The sequence below is a fragment of the Apteryx rowi genome, unplaced genomic scaffold (assembly GCF_003343035.1).
Source record: "Apteryx rowi isolate R43461 unplaced genomic scaffold, aptRow1 scaffold_363, whole genome shotgun sequence".
Lineage (NCBI taxonomy): Eukaryota > Metazoa > Chordata > Aves > Apterygiformes > Apterygidae > Apteryx > Apteryx rowi.
In genome coordinates this window covers 750875-765389 of record NW_020450119.1, presented here as the reverse complement: position 1 = coordinate 765389, position 14515 = coordinate 750875, and the positions used below count along the sequence as shown (strand labels likewise).

The 14515-nt window shown below is 36.7% G+C and overlaps 1 protein-coding gene across 1 annotated transcript in view; it reads right to left on the bottom strand.

Moving 5' to 3' along the window:
- KNL1 (kinetochore scaffold 1) overlaps positions 1 to 14515 on the bottom strand; it is a 31808-nt gene that overhangs the window by 2425 nt on the left and 14868 nt on the right. The window contains exons 11-25 of the mRNA XM_026073183.1: positions 12759 to 14512; positions 11828 to 11972; positions 11265 to 11332; positions 11046 to 11144; positions 7113 to 7228; positions 6169 to 6259; positions 4496 to 4612; positions 3718 to 3805; positions 3009 to 3089; positions 2506 to 2545; positions 2270 to 2371; positions 1708 to 1808; positions 1313 to 1381; positions 1057 to 1166; positions 287 to 405 (exon numbers count right to left, since the gene is read on the bottom strand). Of these exons, the coding sequence (XP_025928968.1) occupies positions 287 to 405; positions 1057 to 1166; positions 1313 to 1381; positions 1708 to 1808; positions 2270 to 2371; positions 2506 to 2545; positions 3009 to 3089; positions 3718 to 3805; positions 4496 to 4612; positions 6169 to 6259; positions 7113 to 7228; positions 11046 to 11144; positions 11265 to 11332; positions 11828 to 11972; positions 12759 to 14512 (3100 nt within the window). The remainder of the gene's footprint in view (positions 1 to 286; positions 406 to 1056; positions 1167 to 1312; positions 1382 to 1707; positions 1809 to 2269; positions 2372 to 2505; positions 2546 to 3008; positions 3090 to 3717; positions 3806 to 4495; positions 4613 to 6168; positions 6260 to 7112; positions 7229 to 11045; positions 11145 to 11264; positions 11333 to 11827; positions 11973 to 12758; positions 14513 to 14515) is intronic.

Genomic DNA, 14515 nt, shown 5'->3' with positions numbered 1-14515 from the left:
CTAGCCTAATGCTTTAGGTGAGAGATTTAAGTGAAACAGGAAGGCACCAAGTAAGGAGAGATTATATAATAGTAAGGAAACTGGCTGAATCCAAGAACAGCTCAATTTCTATGCATTTGGATATTACTGTTCAATTTTATTTTAAAAAAATACATTATTGTTAAAAATAGTTACCTAAAATCTCAGTTTCAGGAAAACCAATTTGAAAATAGTTCAAAGTTTTGTTTGTGATTATCTACAGACACTTTTTGAAGGACTGGTGCAAATTATATATCAAGTTACTCACTTTGTGTCGTTGATAGCCGTCTTTAGAAGATTAAATTTTCCACCCCATCTCTCCAGAAATTCAATCTCCTCTCCTAAGACCTTACAACGACTCACAACCAAAGAGATGTCATGAAGCACCTAAGTGAGCAATCAGAAAAGCAATCACACTGGAAATCAGGCTGGCAAACTATATGTCATTTTAAAATGCAGTTTATTCTGGAAAGTATACACAAAGTGTAGTTTACCTGCTACCTCAATTTGGATGTGGAAATGAAACTGTACAAGCATAACAACAAATAAACATGCGTTGCCCTAAGTTTTTCCCTCTAGCATTGTCAGCTGGGGTACATAGGTATGCAGGAATGCCAAGCTTGGTTTGGCAATTTAAACCACTAATTCTTTAGGAAGCAGAATGGTATTCAGCTCAATTCTTTAGTTCTGCTTGTACCAGTCACAAAAATGGATTTTAAAAATCACTAAGGCAGGCAGAAATCAATACAACAAACAGTGAAGAAACCATAGTTTAGAATCAATGTTCAAGTACAATCAAATGTTCTCAGTGAATGGCAAAAGCACACTTAAATTACAGCTTTTAGGACTCTTGCCTTCTGGGACAGGTTCTTCCCCTCTTATCTCAGAAATATTTATTCATTCACAAAGCTGATTTTGGTTTGCATTGATGAAGTGTTCAACAAAATGATTTTTTTTCCCTCAACATCAGTCCTATTCTCTGTGACAGAAGAAATTCCCCACTTTTCCAAAGTGCTATAGGCTTTCCCAGAACATTACCTGGGGCAGGTAGTGTAGCGTGGGGCACCTTTCCTGCCAGCATCCCTGACTTTCAATAAACTGGAAGATGAGTCTTTGGACTAAACGTGAGGAAAGTGGAGCTTTTTCTTCTGTAACATAAAAGACAAACATGTTGCTAGCAGTCTTTTCAAAGCCACGTAGTAATGCATTGTCAGATAAAACATAAATTTACAGATATCATCCCAGGAACAGTTTACCAGGGCAGCTACTTTCAAGCTACTTGAAAAAATCTTACCATCCAAGAGAGATTCAAAGCTCATGCTAACTATCTTTCTGCAGGGATTTTCACCGAAAACTTCACCATCTGAGAAGAAAAAAAATAAATAAAGAGCATTTAAGAAGTAGTTATTTCCATACTTAGTTATAGAACCCTTTCAATTATTCAAAGGCTCACAGCTCTTCCTCTTCAGCAACAGCTACTTAATACATACATTTCAAATTTTTATAGAAAGCACTGATACCCATATCCTAAGCCACAACTGATCACATCTCTCAGTTTATATGCCCCCACTATATTTTGTTCTATTTCCCCTTAACATCTTCATAGACTAAGAGCCTTTGTGTTTCTATTATATAACTATTTAAACTTTCAAATCCRTAAAACAAAAACTTACAAATTTTGCAGCTTACCTATTGCTGATCCAAAGACTACTGTGAATTCAATAGAATCATATAGAAAAGTAAAGACTGCCTGCTGTTCACTCCATTCACTAATTTCCCACTCAGTGAAGCTAAAAAGGGGAAAAAAAAGCTAAGTTTCAACCAACCAACCAAAATTAACTGAAAGACAAAGGTCAGAGTATTAAGTGCACTTGCAGCTATTATATAATATACCAACTATCCTCTCACTTCCCAACAGAACATAAAAATCAAAGGGAAATACAAGCATAAAACTGTTGGAAAACTTGAAAATTTTTCTTAAAATGTTCATTTTGGAATGGGAGGATAGTTGAATATAGAAAGAAATACAGAAATATAGAAATAGTGTCACTGCAAGATCCTTAATTAAAAAGTAAATAGTGTGTCAAATTGAACTTCACTGAATCTTTATTGCTCATCCTAGGTTTCCAGTTGATGGGCATCCAAAGATGTGCCAAATTAAATAAAAAGTAAAAACAAAACAAAAACATTAATATAAAAATGTGAGGACTCAAAACCAATGAAAAATAAAACTTGAAGGTCCTTTCCTTACTTGTATGCCTCCAGGAGTTCCTGGCAACTTTTTTCTTTCTTCTGTAGATGGTTTATATCAGAAAGCACTTGCTCATTCTGAGTCTCCAGATCTGACAGATCTCTGCAAAGATAAAACAATTACATCAGGTGCTCCTGAGAAAGCAAAGCACACTGATTAAAAAAAGAAAAAGAAATCTCTAGAACCTGAATGTGCAGTGATTTTTTTAAGCTCTTTAGATCCTCTTTAAGTCTTACCTTTGAAGCTCCTCTTCTTGGGCTCTGAGGGTTCCCAATTCTAAGAGAAAAGGCGGGGGGAAAAAAAAAAAAGCTATAACAGACCAGAGCAGCAGAGAAAATCCTAACTTGCTGTGCTGTCCTTGTTCTTAACAATATGAAAGAATCCAGCCTGATGACTGTTAATTCTACTTGGATATAGATATGTGGTCAACAAAGGTTAGTAATTATTGAACAATCTAAGTGCTGGGTGTAAAAGTCAGTGCACACTCTTCAAGTCACTCTGTTCCAGGTTCTAAATTCCATTTTTCTAGGGGGGAAAAAAACCAAACCAAACCAAAAAAACCTAGTCCTTTTCCTTCTTTAATGTCTATTTGCTTAGCTGTACCCAATGAGGTTAAAAAAAAAAATTTTTTTTGCATTCACATCAAACTTAAAGATGGAGGGAAGGGGGGGGGAAGCAGTGTGGAGCATCACCCTCTCTAAAATTTCTAAACAAAATGCAGCTCAGCTGGTACCATTACCTTCCTCTAAATTTCTCCCTTTGGACTCCCATTCTCCCATTTCATCACTGCAGTCTGCTTCACATTCTTCCCAGCCAGAATCTATGGGAAAGAAATGTCAGAAGGTCTCGGCAGAACTCCAGGATTCAATATTTAGATTCCATTTTATTTGTCTCTGGGTTCTATAATTGTCAGAATTTGAAAACTAGCTAAGAGAAAATGTACAAGAAGCCAAGAAGGGTATCTATCAAAAACCTCAGAAAGTACTAGATAATGATTCAAACTCATTTTATTATACAGTTTCAAAGCTGATACAGTGCAATTTGATTTCCACTTAAGGCACTGGAAGAAAATTCATTAGAAACAAAAGAAAAAAAAAATACACGGGGCAGGTTTTACAGCCATTTTGAACTGTGTGCTGCCAGCAGCTGTACTAGCAGATTTAGCCAACCTGGTTACATGTTCATAGGGTACAACTGCAATTCTCTATTTCAGCACAGGCATACTCCCGGTCTTTGTATGGTGTGTAAAAAATTCCCGTAAGACAAGTTTGCAGTCATGAAGGAAGCTGATTAAGCCTAACAGATTACTTGTAACACAGGAATTTTAAAATTCCAAGCAACTGCCAAACACAGGATCTTGAAGTGATCATTTAAACAGCAGCTCTACACAAAAATAAAGGGACTGGATGAGAAAGCAGCAGATCAGTCACTGGTTTGGAAACACTTACCTGCTTCCAGAGCAGCAAGACAGCTATCTGCCTCCTCGAGAATTTCATCCATTTTTGCTATTCTTGACTGTAGTTTCTCCCATTGTTCCTAAGATGCAAAAATTGGACTCTATTGCAATGTGTTTTTACACGTCAATGGCATTTTTTAAAAAGCTGCACATTTTCTGGGACCACCACATGGGTTTTTGCTTGCTAAGAGACTAATTAAAGGAGCTGATGCAATCTGTCATTAGAATGAAGAGGTAGACTGACAGACATTAAGGCAGTAACATAAGAAAGTACATAAGTACATAAGAAAGCAATCTTCCCAATCACTTTTCTTACAAAGGGATGAGATGAGACATGTAGCCAAATAAATTTCTCAAACTTTTAGCACGTACAAGTTTCTGTTATCTATCACAATGCATTATTCTGCATTCCGTTGTTACTTGCTAATACTGACGCATTACTAGAGTCTAAGAGCTCGCTTCTTATAGCATTTTCCAAAACATTCCTTTTTTTCCTCCTCTGTAACTTCACTTGATAAAACCCTTAGGCAGAAGGTTCCTATAGCATAAGTGCAAGAAAAGAGTCACTGTCCCAATGTGTTTTACGTTTGCATATAAATAAAAGGGAAACATGTTTAATAAGAAGGAAACTATCAAGAGAATGCACACTTACATAAAATAATTATGCTTCTAAACTTGATGGCCCTGGCTTCTACTATTTTAGACATGGATGAAATATGGTAGAAATTCCTCCCATAAACCTAACCCTCTGCTGTCACCTGGCACATTACCTGTGAGCTCTGCAACAATTTGCTATACAGTGTCACTTTCCCATTGTGAGCCAGGATTTTACTCTCCTTGGTGAAATAGGATTTCATTTTGTTCAATTCTGCTCCAAAGCTCTTCAGCTGTAATGAATGGAAAATACAGAAGAGAAAGCAAACAAGTATGTGAAACAAAGATTGTTCAATCAACCTTTTGGACTCTTCTTCCTTTCTCTGCCGCTGCTCCTCCTGCCCCCATGTCCCATTTCTCTAGTAGCAGTATTACAGGACAGTTGCAAATGAAATCAAATTGCAATTTGGACAATCCCTAATAACTCAAATCAGTCAACTACTAAAGCAATAGATTTTCTTAGCAAAGAGCCAACAGGATGAATACCCTTTATTCAAATAGGGTGCAGCACAGAGAAATAGCATCAGATTTTAACAGCTCAAACAACTAAAGATGCTTTCGCCATAAGACAGAGCAGCTTCATTAAGTATGTCAGATGTCTCTTGTCCCAGTTATTCAAGATATTCAGAACACTCTCCCCATTACAGTTAAGAAGGCTCATTGAAATGCTCACAGAAGCCCAGACACTAYGCAAACCACGTGACCTAAACTGAAAAAAAGCCACCTGTTTTAACAGAACATAGCTACAGATTAGGTCGTTCAAAATTTTTTCCGATAGTCATCAATCCAGGGGCTGCAGAGGAAGATATAAAAAACTTTTCTCTAGATTATTTTAGATCTGCCCATTTCCACTTCGCAGTACCATTCTAATTTGAATATATAGAGATTTGCTTCATAACCATTCAAATTTGTTATCCTTAGCCAAGGGTTCTGGGTGCTTTTATTGTTCATAACTACATTCTTCCTGAATCCAATTAATATCCTAGCCTCAGCGATGTCCTATACCACAGAGGTCTGCAAGCTAATTATGAACTATGAAAAATATTGTCTTTCATCAATTTTGACTTTTTATTTTCATTGAATAGGCCTTATTTTTGCCATTAAAACTGAGGAGAACAGAATCTTTTGATCTACCTTCTCAATACTGTTTGGGATATTTTTATGATGTTTCTTGTTTTTAGATGCAAATGTTTTTGGAGTGCTTTCTTGTGCCCATTAGCATTCATCTTTAAATACTCTCTGGCCTCATCACCTTCTGTTCTGGTATGCAGCATCATTGTTAAACCCCCAATTCTACATGCAGAGTAGCTTTTTTCTGTTCATTATGTGTCTTACAATGTTGCATACCTTTCTGAACTAAATGCGAATTTAAGTTAATGGCCAATTCTGCTCCAATGATGGATCCACAGAGCCCCTATAAGTAAGAGTAGCTCATTTTTTCCTTCCAATATTGCATTGGTTGCCTAGGGCCCTCTGAAATTCCTCTCCTCTTCTCTGCCCCCAACTAACTTAAATTGTAAATTTCAAGTTTTTCTGTTTTATAGCAACATATTCCCTCTAGTATGTTAGAAAGGGCATATGTCCTTGCACGCAAACCTTCTGCTATATTAGAAAGTAATACTTTATTCCAGTTGTCATAGAGGTCTTTCATCCACAAAATACTTTGCCTTGTACCTCCTACCTGCCTACTGTTAGTCAGTGACCATTCTGGTTCTTATTTTATCTGAATGCCTAAATTAACTTTACTTCCTTACGTAAAAGGCAACATTATCTCTTCACACAGTATTACCTCTTCATCAGAGCAGGTTCTCATCACTTCCCACAAACTCTTATTCACATTCACCAGGAGTTGATCCTGGACACTTGCATAAGGTTTTAATCTGAAAAGTGGAGAAAAAAGGGGGAGGAGGGAAGAGAGAGAGAAGAAAAAAACCTCTTGTTGCAACTGCACTGCACACGTAAATAAGCACATTGGTATTTGTGCACTTCATTCCCCTGTTCTAATTAAAACATGGAAATGTAAATATTTTCATTTAATAGGGCCTTACATCTTAGAGAGACCCTCCAAAGCCTTGATTATATGGTGGCCGCGTTTGTTAATCTGCAGTGCATAATGCAATGTTCCCTTTCTATAGTCTTTTTGCTGAGGGCAGCTCTGAACACAAGGTGGAGAGTTAGAAGAATGATGAAATACAAAGTGAGGGTAGTAATGGGGCTGGAAAAAAAAAAAATCTTACTATCGATTTTGCATTTTATCATAAATTTTGATTTAGCACTTAAATTGTAGCAGACATAATGAATCAGACTAGAATTATCCCCCAGATGAGAAAATAAATCATAACTTTATTTCAGTCTAATAAATAATGAAAAATTAGAGCAAACAACAACAGATTGTAACCTGTTACAATTCTGCTTCCTGTATTTGATCATTTTTTGATACAACTCAAAGTTTTACTCTAACTCCTCTGATGTGCAGCTGAAACATAATATTAATAAGAGATAAATTATTTGAGGAAAATCAAACATTAATTATCTCCATAAAAAAAACAGCTCTTCAAGATTTTGCCCTATATAAGTACATAACAAACTGGGTACTAGCATAAAGTAGGTCACCTATCATTTTCTGTTTTCCCCATATGTAATGTATTAACTTTCTTCAGGCCATTCTGCATGCAACCTGAGCTGAAAAAATAAAATTACTAATATACCGAGTGAATGAAAAAACAGACTTACTCATCTATCATCTGAGAAAGGGCCTGGCAATCTTCTTCATAAATACGCAGCTTGGGGCGATACACATATTGGCTGAAAAGCAAGTCTTCTGGAGTAGGTGGTGTGCTCACCGCATACTGGGGGAAAACAGAGAGGGATAAAATTGTGGGGGGAAAAGAAAAAAAAAAAAAAGATGCGTACTTTTCAGAAACACTAGCTTCCAATCAATTTGTGCACAGAAGCCAGCAAGAGACTTGGAATCTTTATTCTGCAGAACAGAAAAAAATAAAGGAGTCAGCCTGACCTGCTAAAACCATTTTCTTTATTGTGGATTTCATTCTGAGCCAAGTTAATAACATAGCCTTAGATAATTCATTTCACTTTTATGCCCCGTGTTTCCCCATGTTTAAATATGGACTTCTTGTTGGGACATACGCTTCATCGCCGTTGCTCAAAAAACTACATTGAGAGTAATTAACTTCCTTAAATGGAGACCTAAGAAATATGTGCACATTATCCAGCTAACAAGAATGCTCTAGAATAGAACAAGATAACTATACTTGATTCAGAATCTGAGCTCCCAATTTTCAACAAGCCTTAGGCACAGCCAATAAATAAGATGGCAGTATTTCAGATAGTTACCTACATATTTAAGCAGATAGATTATTTATGCTAATTCCATCCCTTCAGAGAAAGCTTTCAGTTTTCTTATCAGTGATCAGCCACTATTGAATGGCATCCAAGTTTTGTAGGCCTGCTGAATATTTAGAGACAGCTTAGTATAAATACATTTGCAAATTGAAAGTCTAATCTAAACTATAAGACTGGATAGCATTTTAAACAAAACCAGAAGAGATTTAAAAACCATAAGGAGAGCAATTTAATCAGTACAAAATGTATTAATTTAGCTATCTTTTTATCAGCTTTTATTCCTTTATATTGGAATTTTAAAGAACTTAAAAATGGACAGACTTTTTACATGAAGAAAGTTGACTCTTATGTGATCCCCACAGTTCCTGTCTCCCCTCAGCTTTTTAACCTTTCTCTTTACACCTTGACATGGAACAAGCAATGCTTTTCCCGAGAAGACAGAGGACCATATCCTAAAGACCTCACAACCACAGTGTTATGAGCATAGCTTTGTTTGGAGGCGTGTTCACCATTGATCACAGTTTGGTCCATAATTTAAGAACTCTTGATTTCTTTGTTCTTGCTAAGCTRACTCACAGGTATTTTCTTCAGTCAGCAGTGAAGGAAATGAGCAAGGGCAGAACACAATACCATACCCATCAAAACCATCCTCAGCTCTGTGCATCAGCTTCCTGCGCACTAGCAAAACAAGGTCCACAGTTTCAGTCCTTTCTTCCAATCCAAGAAGATATCTAAACTTCTAACATGAATGTTCTGCTGACACCTTTACCCTGACCAATGTGATACATTACACGAGTAAGACTTGGTTATATAAGAGCCAGTTTTCTAAGGAGCTGATCTGAAGCACTAGGATAAAGTTCAGATATAAAATTGTCACAAATAAACCACTAACCRTGAGAAAGGTGTGTTCTTGACCATGTCTTTTCATACATGGTAACTATTTCACTATTACACTTGTAACATACAGATATACTGCAAATCCCTACCAAAAAATATGTCACACCACGCATTCGTTCCTCTTAGAGAAGGAAGAACAAACGTCATTAGGACCTATTTAACATTGAACATGCTACTGGAAAGTTTTCCAGTACTGTAGAATAAGTACTGCCATAGAAGAACCTGCCACAGCTACTTCTAAATTATGCAGACACTGCTTAGTTTTTTCCACTTTCCAGGATAGGGTTTCTGCAGTCCCTGGCACACTGTTTATTGTGCTAGCAGAAATTGTACTAAGTAGCAGGAAATGGAAATATTTGAGTTAATTCCCCGTATACTTTGTTAAATAAATGCTAAGCACTGATGTTTCACAAATCAAATATTGTCTATTCACAAAACTTGAAACTTCTCCACCTCAGTATAACACCTATGTGTGGAAAACTGAACAGCTAATTCACAGCACTTTATTACATAATCTTTTAAGGAATGATACTTGTTTGTGAAAACCAGATAGATTAGAGAGAACAATTCTAGCATCCGGTTAGAAATTCAGTTGGCTACACAAATGTGTACAAGTAAGCATGTCTGAAATGCTAGTCTTCAGAGAGCTTACAGAAGGGAAAAAAAAAAAGAAAAAAAGAAAAGAAAAAAGGTACCTTTACTGAAACCAAATACTGGCATAACAACTGTAAAATGTAAAAATCAAGTTAATAGGAAACATATAAGCTATTAAAATAGTGTACTAGGGCAGTTTTCTTCTTAAACTAGAAGAAAAATAAGAGAATGTGTTTTAGCAATTTTTGAAAGTAAAGAGCTACAACTTAAGTCAGTGCAAAAATTCACACTTTGAATACGTTCAAATTTGCAGTACAACATATATATTAGAATGCTTATCCAAAGCCAAGGAGAGAATAAATAAAAATAATAAAAAAACAACTTCTGTAACTTGTTTAAAGATTTGCATAGCAAAGCTGATTGTCCCTGAACATTCCTCTACTGTACTGCTGGAAGTGACAGGGAAAGCCTAAAACAGACACTGTAATAGGGAATCAGTCTTAAATGGAGCTGCTCGATGAAATACTGGAAAGCTGATACACTCTAAAATTAAACATAGTTCTTTCGATTTGGACAGTTTTTCCCAGTGCTTTTCTCCCCCTGCCCCATGCAAAATGGGAGAACTTAACTCCAGGTATAAAGTAAACGTAGCTTGAAGAAAGGGTCCTCGTAACTGTGTGCAGACTGAAGCAATCCAGATGCTAAATGAACAAAACCATGTTACAAGTAAAGGTAAGTAAGGTTTTTGCACAGATCTCAATATACTTTCAGACACCATGGAGCAAAAGAGGTATCAGAGCTGTGTGGTAAAAAGTACCAGAACTGCTAAGGCAAAAAGGAAAACAAATCCCTTCTGGTCTTTGCCAGTCATATGCTGTCATACTGTGAAGAGCAGAACTCAAAGTTACTGTTTTAACAAGAACAACCTGAATATTAACCTTACACTTCATTTACAGAATAGGAATGGGATAAGCTATGGGTGAGGGGTTAAAGACAGACTTAAGATAGGTTTATAGTAAGAAATCCTGCTTTAAGAATTAAGTTGCATGAGAAGGATGAATAAAGGGCATCCCCCTGTCCCAAAACTGCCTCTTAAGAAAATCCCAACCTTCGTTTCATCGTCACGCCTTGCCCTGTTTTCAGGGTCATTGCAAAGTAAGAAAGATTACTGCCTCAGCATCAAGTTACTACCAATGAGTGGTACTTGTCTGCATGCAAAAAAAGTTGTTCCTATGCCTGCAAGAATTCAGTGGAAACCTTGCCTCCGTTTAGGAGATGGATATTGGAACAGGGTTCAGGCAGAGCAGTCTTAAGAGGTAGGAATAAAGAGCAAGTAATATGATGGTGAAGCACCTATAAAAGAMGACTGTAGAACAGGTAGTAGAAGCGTAGGGTAGCATTTCAGGATTCTGACTTCAGCAGCCGATGGTCACAGTAAGAAGATGAAGTGAAGGTCAGACTGAGTTTCTAATTCTTACTTTCAAACTTGCTATACTTAAAACAATCTCAAAAAAATGAGACATATATTTATCCAAGAATAAGGCAAACATGAATATGAGGTACTTCATAAAGAGACTGAAATCTGTTCTATTTTTCAATAGTGAGGGGRAAAAAAAAACAGCAGAGGTGAACAGCAGAGAGAAAAGAGGAAGCATCTGGTTGTTTAACAGGTTTGCTAAAGTGGAACTGACTCTCTCTTGACTCATTTAATGGTCTTTAATCCAGATCAATTAAAACACAAAACAAAACAAGACAAAGAGGAATAAAATTTCAGGTCAACGATATTATGCTTTTGAGAGGACAGATACTCACATTGGCTGGAAGATGGCTCTGCCGGGGCTTCTGAATTGGAATATGGACTTGAAGAAGTGTAAAAAACTCCCCAACTGTGATAACRCCATTCTGAAATTTCTGCAAAGGTCAGTACAAACATAAATACATTCTTTAAACAAGAACGCTTACTTGCAYACATGCACACAAATATTGTTCCTCTTATGACAAGAAGTTAGTGTCACTCAGCTATTTACGTACCTCCCATAAATTATCTTCACAAATGCTATCTGTGAGAAGCTGAGATTCCATCTGACTGCTTCGCTGAACTAGACAAAAAAGGAGATTGTTGCAGTTAAAAGTATTTATATGGAAATACAAACATAAGCTCATTAGTTCAGGGGAAAAAAAAGCAATTTTAATGTAACAGTTGACCTTTATGTCTGTTTCCAGTGCTGAATGAAGTTACTGAGGAAACAACTACTTAGGATTCAGTTGACAAATAAGGAGGACTAGATCAAAAATGTAATGCTGGAATATAAATTTGTGTCAGATTAGTAACGAAATAAGAGTTCACTTTTCTAAGAGTGGAAAGCCACGATTAACAAACTAAACAATAATAAATCTGAGAAACAGACTCCAACCAATTCATGTAGAGCATCTTAGGTAGACAGAGACCAAACAGCAGCTGAGCTGCCAGCACCTTTCAAGGTAAAAACATGGCTTTCAAGTTCTGAGTCAGCAAGGGCTAGTTTCTCACTAAAAGGGAAAAGTCCAGCTCCCACTAAAGAGTTTTGAGGCAATTACTATGAATAAAGTCTTACTAGTTAATTCTGTGTCAGCCTTAACAGAATCCAGAGAGCTGCTGGTGTTGGCCTGAGTACAATCAGGGCTTTTAGCTGATTGATTTGGAGGATCTTCACCTTCATGAATTTCTACTTGGCTTTGAGAGACAGTGCCAGAGGTATCCTAAAATTAAGTTAGAAAGAAAAAAAACACCAAAACAAAAATAAATTGGCATAGTTATATGAAAAAATACAAGAATAACACAAACAGTAGTTTATATAGCTGTTTTTTTGACTTTCAGAATTGTTTCATTTTTAGCATTTAATATTTAAATCAGCATGACAAACCAGCATATAGCTACTCAAGCCATTTCCTACCCTGGCTTATAGGAAGTGAAGCTCCAAAATCCTTCATTCACTTCTCAATCAGAGCAGTAGCCATCACAGCACATTTTCCCAGCTTTTGGAACTAGAAAGTTTCTACTGATGATAATCAAAATTATTTTTAAAGTTAGATTAATTGTCCAAACTTGCACAGATTTTCTTGTTCCCATGGCTATTTGTGCTGTCTATAATAAATCTAGTTTAAATTAAACTAAATGTCCATATTTGGACTTTAAATAATTGTTTTAGGCCTTACTCGGTCTTTACACCTAAGCAGCAACTAGCAAACAGTTCAGTTCAGAAGACTAGGAGTATTTATTCCTGAAAGGATTAACAGGGTACTATGGAGAGAATAACATAAAACTGATATATCCCTTATTCTGTTTGTTTTTAATGGTTCAGGATTTTTCACACATCAGTGTGGTTCTTTCATTTCATGATGGCAAAACAGAAATATTGACGAACGCATAACAGACAGATGGTTAAGACAAACAAGACAACCTACCAATATATGTGTGCACCCCAAAATTTAAACAAAAGTCCTGTTAGTGTTCACTGCCTCCTGATAATAAGTGATTAGGCTCACCTGCAAGTCTTGGGAGGCCTCACCATCCAAACATTCATCCTTTTTGAGCTTCTTTAGCTGCAGAAGATCCTTTTCATCTTGTTCCAAAGCTCTTTTTGGACTGTTACAAGCTTTTGTCTTTTCAGATTGAGTCCTTTCATTGCGAGAGATTTCTTTTTTGTTTATCTCATTGCAGTCTCCTTCCAGTTCAGAACTTACAGATTCATTTGAATCCATTTCTTCTGGGCAGACAGGAAGAAATTCTTCTGCTATAAACTGAGAAAGGCTTAGGTTCTGCCCACTAGAATTGTTGTCATCTGGGGTTTCACCAGTGTCTGGGCTTACTTCTGAAACTGGTGCTTCTACTTTACCTGGAGATTTTGTGTTTATGTCTTGCACACTAGAAACAGAAGGATTTCTTCTGTTTGGCAATTTAGGCAGAAAGATACCTAGAGGGACACTTATTCCTTGATATTTATCCTTAAGTGTCATACCTAAGTTTGCATGTATGGGAGCAGCTCCAGATTCAAGACATGTGTTCTGCTCTTTAGCAGTATTTTTTCTGAACCTCAAAGTATCCTCTGACTGAGCTGATAATTTAGGCAAGTGGTCAACAGAAGTAGTTTCAGAAACAGAGACAACTGCAGATTTCCTTCTAATATTTTTCAGTTTTGAACAAACATTTAAAATACCTGATAATTCATGTGCAACAGTGGGATCTATTTGATCTCTTGGAATGTCACTGACCAAATGTTGCCTGGTTTGTTCAGAGTTTGCCTGGAAGTCTTTTGGAAGTTTCTCCCCTTCAGATGATAGCCCCTCATTTTCATTTGATTTGTTGTTAGAAACTGAAACAATTCTTGATCCATCCATGGCTAAATCTGCAGCTAGATATTCATGTCTAGATGAATCATCTTTCAAGACTCTGTTTCCTTGAGTACTAAGTGCATCAGGAGCACTTTTCAAAGAATCTGACTGCTGGATGGGAAGCGAAACATGAGATACCAGATCTTCACTTCCTTCACTGCAATCCATGACACCATTACCTGGAAGCTTGAAAGGCATTCTCTTTGATTTCAGTTTTCCTAGATGTACCAGATCTTGACCGTTTACAGAAACAGAATTATCCATGAGAAGGTCAAGATTTTGTGGTGCGTGGACATCCAAAGCGTCTTCTGGAAGCGAGACGGCATAAACAGAATCTGGTATTGCATCACTGTGGCCTTTAATAGTTTCTTTTTCACTAGAAAATACGGAGGCTGATGAAGCAGAACAGTCAGGCTTATCCTTAGATTTTATATGATATTCATCGTTCAGGTCTTTTATACAAGGGGAATACATCTCATCTCTGCAACAGGCTGACAATGCACTATGCAAGTCTAGTTGCTGAGTGCTTTTACGTGACACTTCTTGGTTCTCGGATTCTTTAATGTTGTTATTAAGAGCAATAGTATGAGATGCAGTTATTTCCATATCCCCTTGGCTGTGTGTAAGCACAATGGTTTTATCAGCAGGAACTGAAGAAATGGCTAGAATGGACCGTCTGTCCTGAAGATCAATTTCATCACTTAATACAGCTGTATGAGTTTTAGTGATCTCCATATCCTCTGGCAAAGTAAAGATAACTGTTTTGCTATTTGAAACAGCATCCTGTACAACCTGCTTAGCTATTTCCATGTCAGTCTGGTTACTTGTAAACATAATTGTTTTATCAATGGAAGTTAAAGGAACAGACTGATTGTGCTGCCTACCTTGCAGAGAAATTTTTTGCAAAGCTG